Source organism: Echiichthys vipera (genome assembly GCF_963691815.1).
Source record: "Echiichthys vipera genome assembly, chromosome: 2".
In the NCBI taxonomy this organism is placed as follows: domain Eukaryota; kingdom Metazoa; phylum Chordata; class Actinopteri; order Perciformes; family Trachinidae; genus Echiichthys; species Echiichthys vipera.
In genome coordinates, this window is record NC_139827.1 from 15,194,813 (window position 1) to 15,215,465 (window position 20,653).

Genomic DNA, 20,653 nt, shown 5'->3' on the forward strand with positions numbered 1-20,653 from the left:
ACTGTGAAAGAATCAAAACCCTCAATCCACAGAGAAATGCACACAGCCTGTACTCAGAAACTGTGACTTTAAACGAGCCGTCACGACTTCTGTTTCTTTGTCACAACTATACTATATATAGGTAGAAAGTGCTGTTACAGTTATTCCCTGGCTGCAGCGACAGTGCAGAGTCGCAAAGAGCGCATATGTGGAAGACCTAGAAACGCTGACCAATCAGAGCAGACTGGGCTTTTTATGGTGGGGGCCTTAAAAGGACAGGCACTAAAACAGAGCGTTTCAGACTGAGGATGAATACGGCTATAATCAGACAGTATGAAGAAAAATCTAGTAGAAACCCAAAGTAATATGGGACTTTTAATACTCAGGCATACAGCCAGCTTGTCTCCATTGACTGGTTGCCATTTTGTGTTATTTTAACAATAGTAGACAAACCATTTCATGCAGATTTCAATGGAAATATGGAAGTGGTACTAGTGTGTCTAGTGTAATATCATGTTACAAAACAGTGCAATCCTCCATAGTATTAGCATTAACACAGCCAGACAGGAGTCCAGGGACTAATATATTTAAATGTCATTTATTAGAAATTACAAGCTGAATTGATTTACAAGGAAGGAAAGGTGCCATGTTACTTTCACAGCTGACCTGTTTGTTTTGGCTGAGAGCCATTCTATAAACTTTATAAAATCCAAAGACAAATGAAAACATTACAGCTGCTACAGTAATGCATGGGTAAATATAAGTGAGTGTGAATATTGCAAAGCTTGCAAAATGACTGTACCCAGTGTGAGCCTCAGCCCTGACCACAGACAGACTTATTAGAGGAAACCTCCTGCTATCTGGGGGAGGTCCTACTGTTGGGTCAATATTCATCACAGTACAGGCCGAAACTTTTTTTCAAAAGGCTTACAAACCTCCACATAATTTAACTTCTTGATACACTGTCAGTTTAATGAGCCAGACAAACTGTTACAGAGAACAATTTACACCTAAGCAATATATTCTACTGAAAGAACACAAACTTCAGCAGGGTTACTTATGCCTTTCACCAAACCAAGGACTTACTGGATAAAAGGAAAAAAAATGTGCCGTTAAAGGACTGAAGTCTTCCTTTCACATTGGCTTGGTTAGGCAGCCATCATTGACCTCAGTATGAAGATGAAAAACAAGAAAATCAAATCTGATGTGAAACAGTGTTTGAATGACTGTACATGTGTGCACCGTAGATGCAAAGGTTTCAAGCTGATACTCTGCACCAAACTGTAGTTCAGCACAGGTCTGTGATGTCACTGCCGTCCTCATCAGCTACACAGGCCACACAGCGATCACTACGATGGCTATAAGAAGCAGTACGATCACCACCAGCATCCCTGAGTGAGGAAAGGGGAGAGAAAAAGTAAATCAGATGGCAAAAGGGAAACAACTTCTGACATTTCTTTCATTGTTAACAAATCCCATGGTAAGACTAAAACCAACAATGAACTGATCCTGCTAACAAAGTCTGTGAGCCTGATAGAGCTTAGTCATCTGTGCTACAGTTCTTTCAAAAACCCAGTTGTGTGTCACACTTTTGCAATAGGTAACATATTCAGTCAATACTATGCACAGGTCTGATTTTTTTTATTTTTGGTTGATCTCATAAGCATCTCACTACATTACCAAATGTGTATTAATCCTCAGGCGAAAATAGTTCCAAACAAATGCACTACTTATTCCTGTTTGCGGATGGAGTCTGAGCTGAACAGACCAGCGTAGCAAAAAAACAAAAGAACGTTCTTCTTTTATTTTAATTAGGAAAATTCTTTCACTAATAAAAGGTCCCGACTCTAACTTTGAGAAAGACGGCTTTACACAGTCTGACTATTTCAATGAGGTCACTATTTAATCAAAAAATGTGTTTGCCTTAAATTAACTTTACTATACCCCCGTGTGGTAAAAAAACCTTTGCAGTTCAACAAATCCCCTTTAACTTGAGTGTTGAAAATTCAAGCAGCTGAGGCACTCCAAACCTGAGCTGAGACAGACTCACAGAGAAGGAGGGAAATGCAGCTTACACAAGGGAAAACACTTGGAAGAGGTAAGAAGCCTATATACCTCACCACTAATTTTCAAAATCCTTGATCTAACGTAAGTCCCAAGTGCTTATGCCCTCACAGCGTATCACCATTCTTCTATTGATGACTTAATGCAATTTACATGCGTTCAACAGCCTCAAAAGCTTTATTGCCGCAGATCGCACACTGTGATAGGCATATGTTTTTGATTCTGCTTTGAGAGGATAATCATTGTTTTTCACTGATACCATGGAAGCAGAGGAAAATGTGCAAAAGCTCACTCACACTTCATCAAAGAGCTTTACCCCTAGGACCTGAAAATATTACACTTTTTATTATAGTCACCACGCAAGGGAATAAGAAAACCCTTTCTGTTGTAAAATCACTACAGGTGGGATTTCCATTATTCGTAAAAAAGACAAACTTTTTTTTTGGGGGGGGGGGAAACTTAATCAAATTTTATTGAAGGTTACCAACTTGGAAATAAGGCTAAAGTGCAACGGATAAATCGCTTGGGCGGTATTTAGGCCGATATTAGTTTATCACAGATTTATTAGTATCTCAGTAGCCAATAAGTAACAAGTAACTGCAGTACAGAAATGCCAAACCTCTAGAATAAGTGAGAGAGCACTGTGATATATGTGTGTATGTATGTATATATATATATATATATATATATACATATACATATATATACATATATATATATATTATATCATAGTGCTCTCTCACTTATTCTAGAGGTTTAGCATTTCTGTACCAAACCTCTAGACCTCTAGATATATATATATATATATATATATATATATATATATATATATATATATATATATACAGCTCAGCTGGTACGAAAGACTTTCATATTAGAGAAGTGATAGTGGGTGGGGTTTTTTCTGGTGACTCACTTTTTTTAAAATGACAAACCACTGCGGTCTAGTCACAATAAGCCTTACCTGTATATCATTAAAACAGCAAATATGTGCACACATGAACATTTCTAAAAAAATGTTTTGACTGCCTTCTATTGTCTTGAATAGGTAAAACAGCCATTTGCAAGAGATACTTTTATATGTTTGATAAATGACAACTTGGTTTTATGCATGTGATCTTTAAAACATAGCCTATATGCATTTATGCATTTATAAATAAGACCAAGTAATGCATTTAGGCAGAGATCATCAGTGAAATAATATAGCCTATAGATAAATGAGACAAAATACGTGCAATGTGGGGAATAATATACATATTAGCAATGAGACATCATAATCATTTTTATTGCGATTTGCAATAAAAAACAAAACGAGTTAATGGTGGTGAATTTCCATTATTGGGATTATCATGAATATCCTTGCGCGTGACTGTAACAATACTTACTGTAACATTACTTTGGTCACAGCCCAAAAGTAAGTTAAAATCAAGGAGTGAAAATGTTCATTCCATGTGTAATTAGCATTGCTGTGAATTTATCAACCACAACAACAGCATATCAAATAAAGGACTATTTAAATTCTACAAAATTCTTTGGAGACCCTAATAAATTTACTGCGACCCATTTGTAGGTCGCAACAGACTCTCTGGCATGGCATGACTAGCTTATATTGTGCACATCATAAACACTTGAATGTCTTTAGGACCTGGTGGTCTATCTGTCAGTATAGCATATTTATTCTGTGAACTTTACCATGCACGCACGCACGTGCACACGCACACGCACACAGACACACACGTAAGATATGAAGAACTTTCTCCAAGGTTGCGGCCACCCTTATTTCCCCTGTTTTGTTCCTTCCTCCTGCCTGAGTGGCACAGAAGTGAAGGTTTCAAACAACTGCATAACTGGCTGGTCTGACAGTCCCCTCACTGACTCAAGTTGTCCATTGTTATTTAGCATGCGGCTGGTATTTTCCCCCCAACCTTTCACTTTGGGTTTACATTTCTCTCATTCTTTGGCTCTCTCCTCCCGCGTTTTCCATGCACGGGCTAATTGGTCGTCTTTCCCACAGGGAGAGAGACAGGGCGAGATATAAGCCATGCTGAACTAATTGCTTGCGGTGGTAGTGGTGGTCGTGTGGTGGTCTGATGAAATGTAAGGCTGATGGCTGGTTTCTTTGCCAGCATATGGGGTATAAGGCTGCAAGGGGTCCCGATGTCTTTGACTCATTGTGCCGTTCTTTTGTTTCTTTTAGGTATTTATGGCTGACTCTCTCTTTCTCTGCATATAGTTAATTCTGTGAGCCCGGTGTGTTTCTATTCTATTTGAGGGGAAGGTGTTCATATATAAATCCACGGAACATGCATGTCAGAAGTTATCACTGTTCTATACACGACCTCTCCTCCTGATAACTTACACATGTGAGCATAAAATGAACGGCCAAGTAGAAACATACGCTCAAAAAGTTTTCTGTGATGGCTCTTTAAAAGCCTCACGCTTTAAGCAAATACACACACACAGATTTCCAGCAATTATCTTTGTTTGGGTGAAAACGATATAGACGCAGCACCCAGTCCACATCAGATTCAGACATCAGAAATTCATTCAGCCTGGTCCAACATCTGTCAGCAACTGCATTTGACAACACCATGGCAACATATGCATATGCTAGTGTGGAGCAAGGCTCTCACACCCTCCAATGTCATATAACAGTCAGTCATGAAGCCACATTAGACACCCACACTGACCCTCACCCTCCTGTTCCTTGGGCAAATGCTGTCTGCCTCAGTAACTAAACAAGCTACTCCTGACCCCCAGGAGGCCTCCAGAAACTAATGACAATAACGGCGTTTGCTTGCCAAATAGATTAGGGCTCTGGTGTGACACTGATGCTCAGGGAGATAGTTGGTGTCTGCTGATAGACTGACCACCCAGGAGCTTTGGAGGGCAGAGTCTGGGTTCATTCCCATCTTAGCAATTTTCAGACACATCAGTAAGACAAATCACAGAGAAAACGGAATAATTGGGGAGAGCCCTGAACAGAGCGAGACAACCCCCGAACCTCCCTCACTACTCCTTCAGGGCCCCCTGCTTATGGTTCAAAGATCTTTTCGGACCACAAAAGGCGAAGATGAACTTTGAAGAAAAAGAGACGGATTTTATTTTAACAAAGTTAGTCTTTATTTTTCTCACTGCACAAACACAGGACAAACACTTTGAATGGTTTTTGGCTTCAAGTGTGACAAACACATATAAAACATAGGTATTTCTTGATTATTTCTAATACTTACATTGCGTGAGCATTAGTCCACACCCAACAAGAGTCTAAAACCATTGCTTTAAGCTAAATTCTAACGTTATCATACTTACATGGTTGCACTGAAAATGCTAACATGCAGGTAGGATGTTTACCATGGTCACCATCTTAGTTTATCATGTTAGCGTGCTAACATTTGCTAATCATTAGTAAACAAAAAGTACAGCTGAGACTGAATTTCATTAGTTTTGGAGGTACATGGTCATAAATCCTAGCATTAGACAAACTGAAATTTTGATCTGATGATGGCACAGAAACATGAATAAATGTACTAAAAATGTTGAACCTCGTGGCACCACTATAGAAAGAGCCAGGGGTTCACCCCATTAGGGATACACGGATACTTTTACTGATAGCGGTAATCAGGCTGATACTGACTGGATTGGGTATCGGTGACAATGCGGCTGATCCGTTTAATTCTTTATCGTTATTATTTATTATTTTAATAATAAATAACAAAATCACAAAATGTGTTTCTATGCATTTTTTTGTTACATTTTATTTTACAAAGTTAGGAAAGCAATGTTTAAGTCACATAAAGTAATAATCCCAGGAACTTTCACACAGTGAGGCATAAATCTTATTAATTAAACACTGGTATCAAATGAGTGCTCAGTATCGGCTGATACCCAAAGCCCAGGTATTGTTAACTTAGGAGAGAGAGCACCCTGATTTTATGAATCAAATTCCATGGGAATCTATCCAATAGTTGTTGAAATATTTCAGTCAGGAACAAAGTAGGGGACAGACATGTCTTGATACCATATCCTAGCATGGCTAAAAAACTGTCTCATTAATATTTCTGTATTTTTATAATATAATTTTGCAGCTACGCAGTTTAGTGCACTGGTCTGCCGATAAATTACCATGTTAAAGTAATAAACGTGAGATTAAAAGGTCAGATATTGAGCTGACAGATGAAACCAAATGTAATCACAGGGTGATTTTGTGGTATGAGCACAATAACCAGGACTAAATAGTTTTCACTGAAACCCTGGCAAAAAAGACATGTGAAAAGGGTTTCAAATATTTATAGATTTCTTGTAAGAAAAATCTCAGATGTGGAAATATCATTAGCAGCAACCCTTTCATCAACCATGTGAAACATACTCAATTGCCATATCTGGTTTCCAACAGTATACAATGTCAGGGCAATGGGAGGAACAAGCTGGAAAGAAATATCAAACAGATTCAAGTAGACAGAGTTTTAAAAGTTAGACTTTCCTATTAAGCAAAATTAGTGTTTCCTTAACGCTTAACTATAGATTCATGTTAATTACTCGCCCTACATGCTCTTCTTCCAACACTAATAAAGGCCACCCCTCACCCACAGTCTCTTTAGACATCCCCTCTAGTCCAAACAGTACAAACCTACTTGAGATGTGAGCCACCTGCAGGATTCACAGGGTTGCAGAAGTGGCTCTCAAAACACTGAGGATTATCTCTGTTGAGAAGAGCTGCTCAAGCACCAATGTTGCCTGATGAGGATGCCTAAGCTCTGGGGAACTCACACTACTCTCCAGAAGATCCTTTGGTCCCGTAGACTAATCTGCTCCACTAATCCAACCAAACTCAAAGCCTTCACTCCTCAATTCCCACCAACATCATCTAAAACAAGTGGTAATGACTCTGTGAATCATGCTAAGCTTGTTTAATTGACAGCATTGGACGGGCACTGTTTGAAAATCTTTGCTTACCACCGCCAATCGATATCAGAGATTCAGTAACAAAAACAATTATATATTTAGTCAAATTCTGATTTATAAATCTGTAAATTTCTGAAAAAAGAATAAGTTAATAAGACTACGAATCTGACCAGACATATTAATGCAAACTCTTTAATACTCGGTGCTATGGACACATGTTGCTACTGAAAAGGTATTCAAGTTGAGTTTATACATGTGAATGTGTTTGTGCATGCTCAGATTCTTTGAAATAGCAAAGAAGTTTGGTTCAAAAGCAAAAAAGAAGGTTTGATAAAAACCCTAATCTATTTTTGGATTTATGTATGTCTATGTTTTGTCTTTTTTTCCATCGATCCCTTTTTGTAAAGCTCTTTGTAACTATTGCAGAGTGTGAAATAATGAGGCATTTCAACTTGGGAACTGCTTCAATGCAGTTAAATCAGGTCTAAATCTTTAGTACATGCATGAGATGATGTCTCCACAAGCCCGTGCTGTAGAAGAATCTAGTATGTTTCAACATAATGGATGTTTTGCAACACTACGGGCACCAGTCATGCACAGTACGCCGCAGAAACCATGGTCAAAACAATATGTCGGTCCTTCTCTTTTGGTGAGATGGCCCTTCCCATCGCTCAGCGTACTCTTGTACCACCTCCAACAGCTTTCTGGAGATCTCTGTTGCAAGCACACACAACTGTTTTGCCCCTGGGTGCAAATGTCTGATGTTTAGTATTGATAATCTCACAGTGAGGAACATATTTTAGATTTCTGGAAATGTTTCCAGCTTTCATTGCAACTTTGATCTGTAAACTAAAATGCCCCTTTTACAACGAGGCAGCTATGGATAGTTATGTTAAGTATGCTCTCGTCTGTCAAAGCCAGACGTTTTCTAGCTTTACAAGGACTCGGCTGAGACATAACACCAAACGCCGGCTTTGAATGAGAGGTGGTTTCAAAAATAAATAAAGCTTTAAAGCTAAGGAATTGTAAACATGCTGCCATGGAGAAAGAGGGAAAGCCATCCAAACAATTTGTGGCATGTAGTATTTTCAATTCTTTCTCTGCTTGACACAAAGACGAGTGTCAAACAACTGAAGAGACGAGCAGGGAGATGACAGAGAGGAATGGAAAAAAGAAGGAGAGCATTGAGGTGAGAGTGAAGAAGACCAAGGGGGAATTTTCCATTCACAGAGAAGGTCTGACACACACACGCACACGCACGCACACACACACACACACACACACACACACACACACACACTACCTACTTTTCAAACACAATTGCACACGTTTGCATGGACACACATAGAGACATGTAGTGCAAGGACACATACACACACATCCTCCATGAATATTCTTAAGCCTGGAACTGAGGAGAGGGAGGACAGAGCTAGGCTGGCAAAAGAACAAGTTAAACAAAAAAGAAAGAAAGAATGAAAGAAAGAAAGAAAGAAAGAAAGAAAGAAAGAAAGAAAGAAAGAAAGAAAGAAAGAAAGAAAGAGACCTGATTCTAACACATGAGCTCTGGGATCTTCAAACAAACTCACGCTCGGGCACCATGGGGACACGGCCAACAGAATGAGGCATTCTGAGGGCTGACCTCCCTTCTGCCTGCTCTGCTTCTGTCTGTGACCGCCTGTTAGCCAGGTCTCCTAGCACAACAATGCAGCCTTTGCAATAGCAATGTTGTCTGGTGTTTCACTGGGCAAACTGAGCCTGGTTGAAGCTCTCACATTCCATAGATTGGCATTAGTCAGCTAACACACCTCGCATGGTAGCTGTTTTCATCTGAAAAACATTAAAACAACACCATGTAGTTTTTTAACTCTCATAATATATTTCCATCTCCTTAAATTTGGATGCCAGAGCCCAGCTGTCTAGCGTAGCGTGTATGCCTGTCTGTTGGCTGGTCCAGCTTGTGTAGACTGTGCAAACTGTGTTGATGTCATGGCCGAAAATGAAAATAAACTGAAGAAAGCAAAGGTTTTGTCGAAGGAGACCAAGAAAAGAAAAAGGGATAGGGACAGAATCCGAGGGTGGCCCAGCGTTCACTCGGAGGCGTGAGCTAAAGGAGGAAGAGGGATGGCGACTTGGCTCTCATGCTGTTAGAATAGTTGAATAAAATACTTTTTCCCAACTATAGGGGGAGCCCGAGAGCAAATCCTACTTCTTGTTGCTTTAACTATGTATTTTTTTAGATGGCAAAACAAATGTTGAAAAAGATGCAATGTGTAGTTCCTGGCATCTTGCTCCAAAAAAATAGGGGGAAGCATTTCACCTTGTACAATAATTTCATGATTTAGAAGACACTGGTCAAGATTGTCTCCAGTTAGACATGCAATAAACCTTGCAATCTCCTCAAAAATTGAACTGTGGTTGTGTTTTTAAGAGACCAGTTGCAATAGACTGCTCCTGGACAGTTTAGCTCCACCAAAGTGAGGACTACACCCTCAGCGGAGGGCACCAAGACCAACAACCTGGCAGAGGACACCAGGATCCAGGCTAGGCTAAGAGCAGCCCTGCATAAACCCGCTGTACCCAACATCTCTCTCGCCAATGCCTGCTCTCTCATCAACAAGCTGGACGACATAAGACTGTGTATTACCAACCACCATACAAATCATTATGATGCACGAAAATATATCCCAGATTTATCCGTACTGCTAACAATGAGGTTGCTTCTGTGACCCTGGGAATCATCATTATACAAATAATTATGCCTCTAACATTTTATTTCACTTCATAACACACTTTATTTATGAATCCATCAACGGTAAATCATCAGTATTATTTTTGGTAGTAAGCCATAACTATTCCATAATAAGGACCTTTGAAATGTAACAGATTCTAGCCATCTTGAATCTTAAATACATTTCTGATGAATGTTTCATCAGCGCTGTCTCACAATCACATTCTTAACCACCGGAGTGCAGAGTACACGTTCGGACTGCGGTGACTGATGAAATCATCATTGGTTGTAGAAATTAAAGACAACACCAAATAGCATTAAACAATTGCGGTTTACCTCTTGGTTGTTGCCTACTGCACACGCTGGCAGGCATACGCAAAGTTTTATAAATCAAAATAGGTTTTACCATAAGTACATAAACTCATTTGTATGTATGCAAACATTTAGTGTGGAGTCTACGCACAGTTTTATAAATGAGGCTCCAAGACTCTATTACCCCTTTTCAACCGACCCAGACCTAGTTCTAGTGATGGGCTGGTGCTGGTTCACCGTTTGTTCAATTTGCGAACCTTCTCCGAACCTGTTAGGTTTTCCTCAGACTGGAGAGCCCCCAGAAAGCCACATTTTTATCTAATTTTTACCTCACTGTATACGTCTGAGGTTTCCCCAGAAATGCTAACACCCACTTCAAGCATAACAACAACAATGGTGGACTACAACACACTTGTACTGCTTGTCTTGAGTGCTGTGGATGGACATTTTGTTTGAGAAGAAAGTTAATTATCTAACACGTTTTGATTCTTATTAACACTGAATGAAAGACATTAATGTTAGCCTTTGTTAACTCCAGCTCCAACGTTAGCGCTAGCCCGCTAGCTTAGATATCAGATGGAGCTGTGTTCAATGAAAACTGCCATTACACCAGACATGTACATGTTTATGTTTGCTTGCCCAGTAGGTAATAGTTCTTTGATTTTCTGAGAGGAACTGTGTATAAAGATTGTGCATAACTGTGAATAAATGTTTTTTTAATAACTTAATTTAAACCGTGTTTCTCTGTTGATTAAGCATACCAAAGAAAACATCTCTTTAGAAAAGTTCAATTAAAATCCGCAAATTCTAAAATCACAACATTTTTGTATGTAAGACTCTGTGGTGCTAGTTTAAGGCCAGCAAAGAGTTGGTGCCGCTCTGGAACCAGTTTTCCTGGCCGAGAGCCGGTTCTTTGGCTGTCGAAACAGGAAGAACGGGTTCAAGATTCGGGACCGGCTCTGAACCGGCCATCAAAATGTCTTAGTCAAAAAGGGGTACATGTTAGCAGTCGTGACAGACAGAGTCAGTCTACCCACCATTCACCACCCACATCCTCTGAGCCAATAGGGCTTGTCCCTATCAGCATCATATTTTCTGCACCATTAAACACCATTCTTTCTGGAGACGAAGACCAAGGCAGCAATAGCAACAACAATGCTCAATTTCAGAATGGTAAAAATTATAAAAAAGAGCTATACCCAACATGATGGGGCCTGTGTGTCTAAGGAAAAGTGCTATCCTTTTGTCAAACTCTCTGTCACAGACCAGCCTGTTACGTCCTCAATAGAAGCTATAGTCTGTTAAACATCTGCTTTGCTAACTGCAGGAAGGAAGAAAAAAACAGGAGAAACCTGATACTTGGTAATCAATGATATAAATAAACAGATTAATTGTGATTTGTTTTCAAGGACACAGATCAGATATCAGACCTGCTTTGGTCCCTGCTACTAGACCAAATGCTCCACAGTAAAGAAAAACAAGGAGGGCTCACCACAGGAGGCTGACTTTGTCTCCACCAGCTTCACCCTTCGTGTCTCATTACGAATCCTGTCGTCTGTCTTGTCCACAAGATGTGCGAGGTCGTCAATGATTTCTGAGAGATAATGAAAAAGAACAAAAAGGGAGAGGAGATAAGGTCAATAAAGTTAATTTCTGCTTTGAATTATGCTGATATCTGCCTTTATAAGAACTTCATAGTGTTTTTTCTCTTTTATTTTATTACATAAAAGACCTCCCAATATGTTTAGTGTCATAAAAGAAACTACCAAAAATGAAAAAATGAAGGACTTCAGATCAGAGCAGTCAACAACTTCAAAAGACAGAGGCTTCAAATGCAGACATGAGTGGAAGTGATGGAGGGAGTGGGCTGTGTGAAAGCACTCCTTGCGCTTTCAAATGGTTTCACTACTTCCTGAATCCATTCTGGATTTAATCAGGCCCTTATTGCTCATACGTTTTAAAGACATAAGCCCAGGCTCCAGGGACTATGCCCAGGCTTCCCAGGAGTGTGTGTTTTGTGTATGTGTGTGTGTTTGGCTGTGTGGCTAGGGTCCTTCAGGAGGAGTTCCTAACTTGAAGGTTGTCCAGATGGAAGCCTGTGTGATTTGTTAGAGCTAGCAGTGTTGACATGACATCTCCAGAGGCCTGGCCCAAACAACAAAAACAGATATCCTCTGAAAGATTTCCAAATGCTTGATTTGTTATGGTAAGGCCTTAAAATGTGATACTTGTTAGAGATAATATCAAGTTGGAGTTGCGGTTGTGAGTCAGAACACAGTCACAAATGGGAAATGGAACCCATGACTGATATAAATTGAATGAAACAAATAGCAACTAATTGGAATATAACATCATTATTCCAACTGTCACAACATACATTAAGAAATATGTGAGCAATAACAATACATATCTCTTAAACCTGTGTATTTGGAGATCTATAGCTGTGGCCTGTTTTTTATTTATACTTCAACAGTGATGATAGCTCCTCTCCAGTAGCCTTCTAAATTGAAAAAGACAAAAAATAAGTGGCTGAACAATAAAGAAACCGTTAAAAGAGAGGCCAAGGTTGAGTTGACGAAAGAGAAGTTCTCCACAGACTTGTATCAGCCTCTGATAAATTTTAAGTTTTACAGGAAAGGGAAGCTAGACTCATCCACAAACTACAGTTCAGTGCCAAGTTAAACAGACACAGTCTCTTCCAGGGAGGGAACAGCATTTTATTGCTACTACTGATGATAAAATAGTACACAGACAGTCTGATCTAAGCTTTTTGTCTTCTCAAACCGTGATCAACTTCCCACAGGTGCGTGCTCAGGGTCATCTGCAGCATTTGTCCTTGTGAGCAAACTTGTCTTCAGCTCTAGCTGACTTTAAATTGGATTGTTGAAAGAGCATGTTTCCTCAACCACGAGCCATCACAGCTTGAGAAGACAGTCTGTGTTTTGGCTGACATCAGATAATTAAGTTACACCAATAATTTGAGGAAGGAAAGTAAAGCATGTCGGAGTGAAGGGCCAGAGTGTGAAGGGGCAAGGACGAGAAGATGGGAGACGTGAGAGCTCCGTATGTACAGTGTCCCAGGAGACTCCCACATCATCGTCTACGCATCAGGCAACAATTTAGAAGGAAGAAACTCTTCCTTTACTGGCAGGGAAGGGGTGTAGACTCTGAACCATTTGTGCCGCGTGCCACTCCAACTACTCATGAAGGAGGATTTTTGTTTGCTGCTGCCAAGTTTCTTGATTCAGTTCTGGCCCTGCAATAACATCTCAATTCATTAATGAATTCTCAACCGTGCCGAGATGCTGTAGTACAAGGAAACGACCTTAACTACAGCTGCAATGAAACGCTGAATTATATTTCCATAAATGGTATCCCTACAAGGTACTGGCTTTTCATGTGCACAGTCCTTCAATTCACCCTGTTATCAAGTCATGTTTCTAACGACATAATTCTCAATTTCCTATTATAACTTTTTCTTCCATGTATGACAGCTGCTGGCCCTGGCTTGGATCTGCCAGACCACAAAGAAAGCCCTGTTTCCGACAAAGATTGTTTGTTTAAAATGCTATTAGACTGGATAAACCTCAAAAGCTACAGTGTGGGAGAGCAAAGCACATGCACAAACAGACACACTTTTTTTTCTGTTCGCCAGTTGCTTTACGATGCATTTATTTATGTGCATTTGTTATCTAAAGCATGATGGACAATAAGACATTTTTCATGTTCCTAAATATCATAAACAGTTACTCATCTTAATGACTCTTATTAGTCACGGTACTCTCAGAATGCAGTATAATGTCCTTTTTATTAATACATCAATAATAAACAAGCAAAGGTTTAATGCTATATGCTACAGACAAGATGCTGAAGTATATCAAGTCATTGACAAACCAACTAACATAAGGTAATAACATAAAAACCCAACACAAAGTACTTAAGTGCTTGATAACTTGAAGATGAAGGTGTGTCAATATCTAAACAGAGAAACTGGTGCCAGCGACTGAATATATACCAGCCTCCTAATAAGCTGATTTTTCTTGTTGTGGAAGAGCTTGACTATGCCCTCTTCTAATTATATTGCAACTAGAGGTTATTAGCAAGCTCTCTTTCGGCCCGTGGACCTGTTACCATAGTGTTTGTTGTGTTTTTTTCACAACAAACTAAAACTGAAAATAACGTGTTTTTGTGAAAACGCAAATAAATATTTGGCAGTCAAGAGCCAGGCTCATCAATATAATGACTAATATATATATATAAGATTCAGCACTAGACAACACCAGGCAATCCAAGTTCAGTTAAACCACAAATAGGACCTGTCCGTTTTATTATTAGCAGACACCTTGGAAATTCTGTCCATAAATGGTACCGGTATCTCTTTTCATGTTGGTTCCAAAAGATACTTTCTCCCTTTTGAAATCAGTGAGATACCCAGCAATGGTTTCATAGAATTGGACTAAGCCCTCTGCGGGTGCTATTGCATAAAATGAGGCTTAGAATATTGATTCCACATATAGTAGACTGTTTGATAATAACACCGATTTTTATATGCCCAGAAGTTTAAGTCTCAAAATAGTATGTAAATCATTTTGAATAAGGTGATGCTCTACCTCACTAAATAATGATATAGGGGGCAACTTTGGCCACCATAATCTAAAAAAAATTGGGGCAAGGACAGGAATGCAAGCTCCCTATTCTGTTTCCCTGCTACTAAGAGAGCCCTTTACACACAAAACAGTGCATGTAAAGCGGGGCCCTTCTGTATAGAGGCACGAGGGCCCTGGAGCACACACACCAATAAGAGACAGATGTTGCTCTCATATGACATCACCTACTCCCTCATGCCGCTGACTCGCTGTGCAATCTCAATGCCATTTCATCTCTGTTCCAATACGTTGGTGTTTTTATACAAACAGCATCTCGCTGTGGCCACCCTTTTCACTGGGGGCTAACTAGTAAACAGATCTGTTTCCATCCCTGCCATGATCGTCATCTGGAACCATGTACACACACCTACTATCCTCGGGATTGACTGCTGCTGGTTTGGACTAAATGATTATGTGGCCAAGGCACGAACCGCGAGAAAACACTTAAGGTTTCTACAGTTCAATACCACTAGTCGAGGGTGTACACAGATGTAAGATTGCCACTACGTTTCTGGGTGTTTACAGCATACCCATCCATAAGTCTCACAGCTGGACTGGACGTGTCAAACAGACACAATGACCCCTCCAGCTGCTGTCTTTCTTTGTCAATCTTTTCAAAAAGCAGTAACTCAGTTACAACTAGCCCGGAATACCATAATATCTTTTAAATAAAACAGACTCCATATAATTGCGGCCCTTCTTGTTTCTACTGGTTCTGAATTTATAATTACTCTCACTGCTAATAATGCCTTTGGAACTTGGTTCCATCTTAAACAAGTGAACTGTGGATTCTGTAAGCTTATTGATGGTCCTCAGAGCTGACAGGGCTTGTTGCCCCGGCTCCCAGGTGAGTAACAGTCTCACCGAAAAGCTTCAAAAGCATTTCATAATGGAAATAACCATCAGTCCATTTTTTGCTACGTACCAGCTCGCCCAGCGGCATCGTGGTAAGAAATGTAGACCTTTTCCTTCTTTCAAGCCAATTCTCCTAATTTTCATGGGGCCTCTCTGTAACCATAGACAATCTTTTATTTTGCACATTATTATACTTTTGATCTTGTATATATTCAATTAATCTTGTATATATTCAATATTGCAAATTTGATATTTCACACACACACACATATATATACATACATACATATATACATACATACATACATACATATACAGTATACATACATGCACACAAACATACATACATACATACATACGTACATATAGTTATAAATGCGGCACGGTGGTTCTGTGTGGAGTTTGCATGTTCTCCATGTGTGGCATGGGTTTTTTCCAGGTTCTCCGGCTTAAGTTGCCAGTAGGTGTGAGTGTGGATGGTTGTCTGTATCTGTTTGTCTCTATGTGCCCTGTGATAGACTGCTGTCCTATCCAGGGTGTAACCTGCCTCACTCCCGATGTCAGCTGGGACCAGGTCCAGTGACCCCGATAGGGAAAAGCGGTTGAAGATAGATGGCTGGATGGATGGATAGTTATATATATCTATATTCTGTTTTTCTAATATATGTTGTTTTTCTTTGATTATAACCCAAAGCTCATGCCCATAACTGAGGGTTGGATTTAGATCAACTGGTAAATTGAGAATACCATGGCCATGAGCATTTGACCGGCTGAACTCTCTTGCAGGAAGACAACCTCTCCTGTCAGCCCAGTTCCTTCATCAGAATTTAAATTGATGATAAACCACCTTTTAGTGGGCTGTTTGATTCAACTTAAGCAACAGCGAAACAAGCCGGATCCAAGGTCATTAAAGAACTGTGATACATTATCCAGACCTTCAAAGGTAAATAGGGGGCAAGGATATTTGGGGGGGGGGAATTGTCAGGCCAAAGCATCGACAACAAGCAGGCCCAGATAGCACTTGTGAAAGTATGTTGCTCTTCAGGTTTAAACTATTGTTCACTGAGAGAGAGAGAGAGAGAGAGAGAGAGAGAGAGAGAGAGAGAGAGAGAGAGAGAGAGAGAGAGAGAGAGAGAGAGAGAGAGAGAGAGAGAGAGAGAGAGAGAGAGAGAGAGAGAGAGAGAGAGAGAGAGAGAAGCAAGAGCGAGAGAAAGCAAGAGAGAGAGAAAGCAAGAGCGAGAGAGAGAGAGAGAGAGAGAGACTGAATTTCTCACCAACTAAACAACTGTGTTGTAATTGAGAGAGACAGAGCTTGTGTGTGCATTCTAGGTTGAGGTACAGGGATTTCAAAATGTAGCATCCTGTGTGGAATTTCCTCTGCTCTCATCAGATGTAATTCTGCCAATACCCAGAGATATGTAGCACTGCAATGCCTGTGAGTATGCAATCAAGACAGTTAAGGACCCATTCCTTCACAGATAGTCATTGGATACCACATTGGGTAAATGCAACTCTAGCATGAGGCCTAAACATCCATTTCAAATCCAATCATCACATGATATTACTGTATAAAGCCTAATTCAAATCAGACACACACGCAGGAGCATGGTGAGAAATTTGGGATACGCTCTCTATTTTAATGATCAAATTCCTGCATCACAGATCTATATCCGCCCTAAGCCTCGGGAAATTGCTGACTCATCTTCAGTGAGGCAATGGCAGTGGTGGATTTGGTTAGTGTGCATGCGTGTGTGTGTGTGTGTGTGTGTGTGTGTGTGTGTGTGTGTGTGTGTGTGTGTGTGTGTGTGCACTGGGTGGAAGGACTGCCATAAACAGTGACACCCCTGCGTGGCTCCAGGATGTGCTGTATTAACTCTGTGTGTTATTGTAGGACTCGTTCCTAGAGAGGACACAGTGCACAGAGAAAATTCTTGTTTTCTCTCACCGATTTAAACGCAATCTGACTCAGTGGGGCTAATTCTGTTGTGCTTATTCAGGAGATGATTTCTCCTGAGGTTATGGAGAGAAAGTAAAGAGGGTTTTTTTTTTCAATCAAACCCCATCTTGTATCCCTTGTTTTAGTGCAAGGGGGTTCGACCACAACTGTTACCAATTGGCCCTGGTGTGACTGACTTTGTGTAGAGGGTAGTGCTTTGTTGCCAACCAAAACACACACATCTCTGGATGTAACTGGAACTTCACTTGGCACACGTGGGGCACTCAGCATGATGATACAACTCAGGGCAATTATGGTATTTACAAGAAGTTGCACAGTCTTGGAAGAGTTTCTTTCAACTTCTTTCTTTTTTTCCTCTGCTCTCGGCTGCTTATTGTAAACAAACTCCCTCTGAGGTTCTGTGGGGAGTGAGGATTAGGGGGAGTTTTGCTCAAAACCTCAGTTTTACCAGTTTTTAAACCGAGTGCAAACCCCAATAAATCATTTGAGTGCCTGCCATAAAAAGAAACAAAATAAAGACCATAAAAGAAATGTGCGTCTGTCTATGGAAGATGAGCCTTGGTTTAGAAATAATCCTAAAAATGTGTTTGGCCTTTTTTGACATGTTAGGAGCGAGGACACATAAACACAGCCAGTTTCTTTTCCTAACAATCCCCTAGCACATAAAAAATATACAATTTTTTTTATTCGTAATGGGCTTTCTATTATTGTTTAAATATTCACACTAGTGATGGATAGTTAATGACTTGATTTCTGCTGTGGTGTCAAACACCAACAATTCAGTAAAAGCCAATATACTTTTCACACAGCCAAACAGTCATAATGTAATACATGGGAAATCAATGAATATTAAGTAACATTTCTCTGAATTGCAATACCAATATGATGCACAGAACTGCTTGCTTCAAATATGATGGGAACCGAGCAATACTAAGGAAATGATGAATATTATTGTTGTGAAAAACAATGTAGGCTACAAGGAACATGTAGTTATTTTTTAAAAATCGAAGGTTTTTTTTTCACCTGCCTCTATCAAATCGAAGATCAGAACAAAACTACAGAGGCGCTGCTTGCAAGTAAGCAAGGCAGGCGACTGCTTTGGGCCCCAGGCCACTCCCATTGCATTTTTTTTTTCACTGTTTCAAGAAATCAACCGAAGAAACCTATAATGGTGTTGAACGCTGGTTCGAGGGGGCCCCTTATGAATTTTTGCATAGGGCCCCAACAGACTCCAGAATCGCCTCTGCAGACCTAAACCAATATGTATGCATTGATTAAATTCATTGATTGCTGTGAGTAAATTCAACTCCATAGTGTATGTCTTCTTAGTATCTACCCTGTTTTTGTGTCTTTCTGACCAAATATGTGCACATGTTGGTGGGGTTTGTGAGGGCATCACCATGCACACAATTCACCCTTCCAACATCTGGTCTTCTGAAGTGCTGGGCCACATGTGTACAGATTAGTCTCACTGCTGGATATTATTGCTCGGCCTCAATGAATCTGAGTCCAAGTCAATGGACTGACAACACTTTTGGGGATAAGGTATCCTTTATCAAATCATTGGACGTTTTCTCCATGTAGAGTGGCTAGCTGAATGATGATAAACTTGCTTTATAAAGCTTATGCCCTGGCCACACTTGCCAATGAATGGGGCAGCAGGCTCTTTCAATGAAAACTTTATGTTGGAACTGTCCTTTTCAACCTTGGAATACATGTAGCTTTATTACTCCAGCAGGAGAAGTTGTAGTCTATTGACAGCTGAAAGGAGCAACCTTCCACCTCTGAATATTAGTTTCTAACAGAATTGGCACTGTTACATCAGAGCCTGCTCACTCTGATGAATCAGAATCAAGTATTTTTAATGATAATGGTATGAATACAAATATACAACATAATGCACTTGAAAAGAAAGCTACTGGCACATGGTGAAGACAGCTCAAAGATTTTAATACAATCCTGATGTGAGGACTTGTACTTGGTAAACAAATCGATCTAAACTGAACCTAAAAAGAACATAAAGGTTATAAATGTATAATTTATATAAAAAGCTGGAACAGTAGTGACCCACCACTTTGACTACCATTAAATGCAGGGCCTTCACTTTTTGAGCCTTAATCCTAACCATTTGTGTGCCCATTTGAAACTGAAACCAGCTGTGTGTCCATGGACAGTTTCACCTCCCTAACCCTTGTTACGTTTACCCAAAGATCCATCATCGCACATGATGGACACCAAAAAGAATGACCAGCTGATGAACGAATTTCTCAAAGTTGAACCTCCATTTGAAGGAAAACACTTCAAAGAAAAGCACATAAATTAAGAAAAACCTTCACACTAGTTCAGTTTGAGCACGTACAGACCATTGGGTTTGTACTTGCTAGACTCCAAAAACAAGGTCCATGTGAATTATGGGAATGCAGTCCACCAAAATGATGCAGGAGGAGTACACTGAGTTTCTCATGCTATTACTAGGGATGTAACAATGTATCGTGACATGAATAAAACTCGGTACAATGCGTGAAATAATTGTGAATGCGAGAGAAGTAGGGTACGTTCTATTCTTTTTTTTTCTCTTTTTTTAGAAATTGGTTAACACACTAAACTAAAAAAATAGTCACTGGTTGGTGATTAATATGTTCAACGTCAGACATCAAGTCACATGACTTAGGTCACTACGTTGGTACGGGGCACAGAATGAGGGAAGACATGGTGGCGGTAGGCAACAACTTTGAAATTGAGGATGCACCAAGCGGTTTCAAATCACCTGTGTGGCAGCATTTTGGGTACCCCATATACACAAATACAACCGGTGAGAAATTGACAGACAAAACCAAAACATGTGTAAATATTGCAAGAGGCTGCTAAAATATATAGGCAACACAAGCAACAGCACATTAGCCGCCGCCACAGTGAGAAGCACAGTTACGCTACACCACTTCCTGAGCGAAAAATTGCAGAAGGGGCAAACTACCCTGACGAGAGGCTTTCCATCTCCTTTCCCCCATAACAACATGAGAGCGTAAGAAATGACCAGGGCAGGTGGTTATTTTTTTGGAAAAGATTTGAGGACATTTTCCGTTGTTGAAAATGAGGGCTTTCCTGTTGATGAACACGCGGGAGCCAAGATACCGCTTCCTGTCACAACAGCACTTCAGTCAGGTGGTGGTGCTAAAACTTTACCAGGAGGTAAGAGCTTATGTGGTT

The 20,653-nt window shown here is 40.1% G+C and overlaps 1 protein-coding gene across 2 annotated transcripts in view; it reads right to left on the reverse strand.

Moving 5' to 3' along the window:
- Positions 1–616: 616 nt before the first annotated feature.
- Positions 617–20,653, reverse strand: part of stx8 (syntaxin 8) — a 46,642-nt gene continuing 26,605 nt past the window's right edge. For both annotated transcript variants that reach the window (XM_083929148.1, XM_083929147.1), the window contains exons 7-8: positions 11,481–11,582; positions 617–1,370 (exon numbers count right to left, since the gene is read on the reverse strand). In XM_083929148.1, coding sequence (XP_083785274.1) covers positions 1,306–1,370; positions 11,481–11,582 — 167 coding nt within the window. In that variant the 3' untranslated portion in view covers positions 617–1,305. The remainder of the gene's footprint in view (positions 1,371–11,480; positions 11,583–20,653) is intronic.